This window comes from Tupaia chinensis, unplaced genomic scaffold (assembly GCF_000334495.1).
Source record: "Tupaia chinensis unplaced genomic scaffold, TupChi_1.0 Scaffold143678_1, whole genome shotgun sequence".
Classification (NCBI taxonomy): domain Eukaryota; kingdom Metazoa; phylum Chordata; class Mammalia; order Scandentia; family Tupaiidae; genus Tupaia; species Tupaia belangeri.
The window spans coordinates 307,146-311,981 of record NW_006203526.1 but is presented as its reverse complement, the minus strand read 5'-3'; the positions used below and the strand labels follow the sequence as shown (position 1 = coordinate 311,981).

General features: G+C 41.6%; 1 protein-coding gene across 3 annotated transcripts in view; it reads right to left on the bottom strand.

Moving 5' to 3' along the window:
- PIGA (phosphatidylinositol glycan anchor biosynthesis class A) overlaps positions 1-4,823 on the bottom strand; it is a 16,736-nt gene extending 11,913 nt beyond the window's left edge. Inside the window, exons 1-3 of one of the 3 annotated variants that reach the window (XM_027766774.1) lie at positions 4,322-4,823; positions 888-968; positions 189-503 (exon numbers count right to left, since the gene is read on the bottom strand). In XM_027766774.1, coding sequence (XP_027622575.1) covers positions 189-503; positions 888-906 — 334 coding nt within the window. In that variant the 5' untranslated portion in view covers positions 907-968; positions 4,322-4,823. Of the gene's footprint in view, positions 1-188; positions 969-4,321 lie in introns of all 3 variants that reach the window. The other 2 variants (XM_006164696.3, XM_027766775.1) reach the window with 2 other exon arrangements.
- Between the last annotated feature and the right edge of the window lie 13 nt (positions 4,824-4,836).

The following is a 4,836-nucleotide window of genomic DNA, read 5'->3' as shown; positions in this document are numbered from 1 at the left end:
GTCACCTCATTCTAAAATTTCTCTTCTTGGGTGTAGAAACCAGTATTAGAACTTTGCTACAGTGAATGCAGAAGTAATTATAAAACCAGAAAACCAAATGAAAAGCCAAACAATCATTATATACAAGTATTCAACAGCCTTCTACAAGGAAAAATTCTGCAATGCAATTATAGCTATCATTTCATTACCTTTTCTGTAAACAAGTCTGCTGACAACAACAACAGTTATTATACTATCATGCCTTCTAAATGGGTCTGGAGTGAAGTCAGTAGGATCTACAGCATTAGGAATGACGGACACTATTTCAGGATTCAGTGCTGCTCTTAGTACAGTATTTTCCTTACTAGTAAAAGAGACACAAATGATGTGGTTTGTGTCACAAAGAGACACAGTTAGAAGCTTGTTTGTAAGCACCGAGCTGACATCAGCAAATCCGAAAAGGGAATGGTCCGTGAAGACTGTCTGGAGCCCCATTGTCTTGGCGTGGAAGAGCGCATCATGGGCTATGGCAGAGAAAGAACTATGTGAATGGATTATTGTGACTCTCTCCCGAACAAATATGTACCTGAGCAATGGCAGACTGTGAAAGAGGGTCGTGGCTGTAGACTGGTTGTACATGACTTTCAGAGGCAAGTAATAGACTTTGAGGCCATTAGTGAGGTAACGGATGCCTTTTCGATTTCCATAAGCATGGGTGACAATTATGACCTTGTGCCCTCTTTCAATCAGGCACTGAGAGAGCTGGTAAATGTGACTTTCCACGCCTCCCATATTTGGGTAGAAAAAGTCAGACACCATGCATATATTATGGGTATGGGTTCTACATTCGTAAAGACTTCCAGGGCTAACTTGGGAGAGTGTAGCTGAGCGAGGCTGGCCGTGCCCACCTCCTCTTCTACAGGCCATGCTGAGATGGTTTAGGCATCAGTTCTTAGAGCAGCCCAGTTAAGATATGTGTCCTCTATTACCTGAAAAAGAGAGTAAAACAGGTTCTCAGCTCATAGACAAAACATTTTCCGTATTCCAAATCCAGATAAAAATATTATTTTAATGTTAATGTAAGTATGTTAGTTTTTCCTTTAGAAATAAAAACAAACATATAATAAATCTACTCATCTGACAACACATAATTGTTTAGCATTTACTATGTGCCATACAATACTAAATTATAACATGTTTTGCTCTAAAAATACTGCTATGCATCATTTTATATTTTTAAATTTTTTTAAGGTTTTTGCCTTAGGACACATGCGCTCTCTAGAGAGAGACAGACAGACAGACAGACAAGAGACAGTGAGAAGGAAAGTGAGAAGTCACTCCCCAGGGGGAATGGCCAGGCCACAACCCATAACCCCTTCCTGAGATCTTGGGCCTGTGCACACGCATGTACACACATACACAAACACACACACCCAGCGTGATTTTCAAGCCAGCAGGTTTGGGACTTGAATTGCGGCCAGCCATGTGGGAGTCCAGAAACAACCACTAAGCCATCTGCTGGCCTCATCTGTACATCATTTTAAATAATTGCTGTTATACCATAGTATGTTTTGCTAAGCTAACAAACCAGTTCTTTCCAATAGTCAAATACATACACACACACACACACACACACACACACACACACACAGTCTTTAAAAACTCCATGGAAACTGCATATTATGAAAAAAAACCTATGCATGGATTTCAAAAATTTTTTTGCCAAAATAAACTTATATGTTAATTCCATTTTCCCACTGACAAATTTTTGAAGTCCTCTCATATACCTATGCTGCACAGATGTACATATATATGTATGTGTTTCATATCACTTTACCAGCCTCTTATTTAAAAAGCCACTGCACATAAGGTACAATGTGCTAAGAGTTTTTCTATATCTTATTGCAGCCTCACCAAAACCCTATGCGGTATCAACTCCATCTTTTAAGTCCAAAGTCTAAAGCTTACAGAGGTTAAAGAACTTGTCCATGACCACTAAGCTAATTAGAGGTGGCACAATGTGGTAGTCTGGTGGTCCTATCTCCATGATCATTGGTGATCATTAGTATTTATACCTTTATAAACACCCCGCACCCCTTGCATTTGGACTTGGATTAAACCATAGGATGTGGTAGAAGACATGTATAAATTTGGGGTCTTGATCTGAAAAAGGACCAATGACTTCCAACTGTGCATTCTAGGATACCCTAAGCTACCAAGTAATAAGTCCAGCTAGGCCCAGCCTCTATAGCACAGTGGATAGCGTACCCAACTATGGAGCAGGAAGCTATATGCAAACTGCAGGTCAAGATCCTGGCCCAGATGGCATGAAAACTTGCTGAGCATGTGTGTATTTGCCTAGGGCCCTGGCAGGCTGGAGGACTAAAAGAAGTTGGGTCATGGTGTGACCAACTCTATGAAGGGTGTTTTTCTTTCTCATTTTCTCTCTCTCTTTCTTGCATGGGCATGTATCTATCATTAAAAACAAAGTGCTGCTACTATTAAAACAAAGGTCTGCTACTATTGAAAAAAAAAAAAAAAAGCCCTGCTACTGTACTAGAGGGATGTGGGGAGACATACAGTGTGGAGAAGGAAGGGTTCTGAGACCATAGGGAGATAGCCAGAAGCCCCATCATGCCCACCTTCTTAGCTGGGCCCATTCTCTAGCCATCTTGTCAGCTAAAGGCAGTTCCCCTAGTGACCACTTGCAATAATACGAGAAAATGACCCAGCTGAAGCCAGCAGAATGCACAACCATGAAAAATAATAAAACAGTTCTTGTTTTATACCACTAAGTTTTGGTGAGGCTTGTTATACAGTAGCAGTTAACTAAATCAGGCTAGGTATACTCATCTACTCTTTTTTTTTAAAAATAAAGTTTTATAAGAACATAGACTTGCCCATTCATTTAAGTGAATGACCACTTTTGTGCTACAACAGTAATTAGACACAGACACATGACCCATAAAACCTAGAAATATTCACCATCTGTCCCTTTACAGAAAGCTTCCTGACCCCTGGTCTAGAGTTTAGCCACTATTTCAAGTAATCTCATAAAGTTCTGCTACAATTAACTCTGTATCTTAAAATAAATATACCTGGAGCAATAACTGTATTTTTATTTTAAAAAGAAAGGATCTTTCTTTTCTTTTCTTTGGCCAGAGGGTATCTGAGGTCACCAGAGACAGAGAAAGAGAGGAGAGTAAGCACCCTCTACAAGGAATGGCCATGTCACAATCCCTTCTCCTATATCTCTTCCTCCTGTTGGGATTCTGGTCACCCAAGAACACAAACTCAATGTGTGTTTCAAGCTGCCAGATATGGGACTCAAATTAAGAGGCAGATACATAGAATCTGGCTGCCTATGAAGTTGGTCAGAGAGCACCTTTTTCAAGGGTCACTTGGAGCACAAACTGTAGACAGCTGACATTTTCTCCTTCCTCAAAAAGGGCTATCTCTATAATCAAACTGCTCCCTTCACTTTTTTCTTGATCCTCCTTTTGATTATGTAGGCCCTTCCTCCATGAGTGTCTCTCCCTTTAGTTTGGAGTCTGAAAATAAAAGGCTAAACTAGAGATGGGCTGTATCTGGGGCCATTTTCTACATCTAAAGTGGGAAATTATTTTGGGGGTCCTGTAAAGCCTTATCTATGTGAAATGTCTACTCAATATTCAGTACTAAAATATTATAGAGTCTTAGACTTTTGAAGCTAAAGATCTTGGAGAACTAGTAGAAATCTTCCTTGGCTTTACAAATGAAATGTCCAAACCTCAGAAACTCAACTATACAATGAGTAGCTGTCCTAAAGCTCTGAGTTCCATGTTTTACCTGCAAACTCAGAAAATGCAAAATAATTGTGTGATTACCTGTGCAAAGTCTTTTAACTGTTTATCTGACAAATTCATCTACGTTTTAAATATACTCTCAGAAATACTCCATAAATGTTTTAAGTTGATTTACTAAGGTTCAATAATACTAAATATTGAAACTCCTCAAGTTTGTACTTGTAAGTGGCTTAACTAACATTTTCTTACTGTGGTTGTCACCTAAACAGGAACTTCCAGTTCGAACTTATTCAGCTTTAAAAGATGAATCGATAAGGAAAACAGTGAGTAATGAACTCAATGAAATCATTTCAAATTTTGTCATTAACCTGCAATTTTGGGGGATGTCTGCCTACTTTCATCGGGTTATCACCCTAACATCTTCAAGGCATAAAAGCTCATATATACAGCACAATTACTGAATCGTAGATATTAAACCTGAAGAAAGGCTTGGAGCGTCTCATTTTACAAATATGAAACCAGACAGATAGAGGTCTTGGCCCCAGGTCCCCACCCACCTTAAGTACAAAGGTGTAACGACTTTAAAATTGTCGACTGTGGCAGCTGGGCCAGGAAGTCCTTAGCAGTAGAGGCGCCTGAGGAGCCTTACGGAGACCCGGCAGGGCTTGAGAGTCAAGAGAACGGTATTTCCCACCGAATTCCTGGGTACTGCCGGGATTCCCTTCCCAATAGGTCTCTGAAGAGCCCTAGGGCCAAGGAGGGGACGCCCCTGCTCAGTCAGCGACGCTGCTGAGGTCAGACAGGGTCTGGCCAGGCCCAAAGGAAGGAAGAAAAAGGCCAGAGAGAAGGCAAAAGTCTGAGGCCCAGAGTCCCGGAGTTCCCGGTCCCGCGCCCCACCCGCCTCGGCCAAGGAACCGGCTTCAGCACAGACGCCCTCAAAACATTCTCAGCCCCACTCGACTCTGAAGACCTCTGCCTCCACTTCCGGGCCTCGAGCCGGGTGGGCTTCACACCGCTCCATCACCTGCCACGCTCCACAAGGGCTGCACAGTGCCAACCGGAAGCAGGCCGG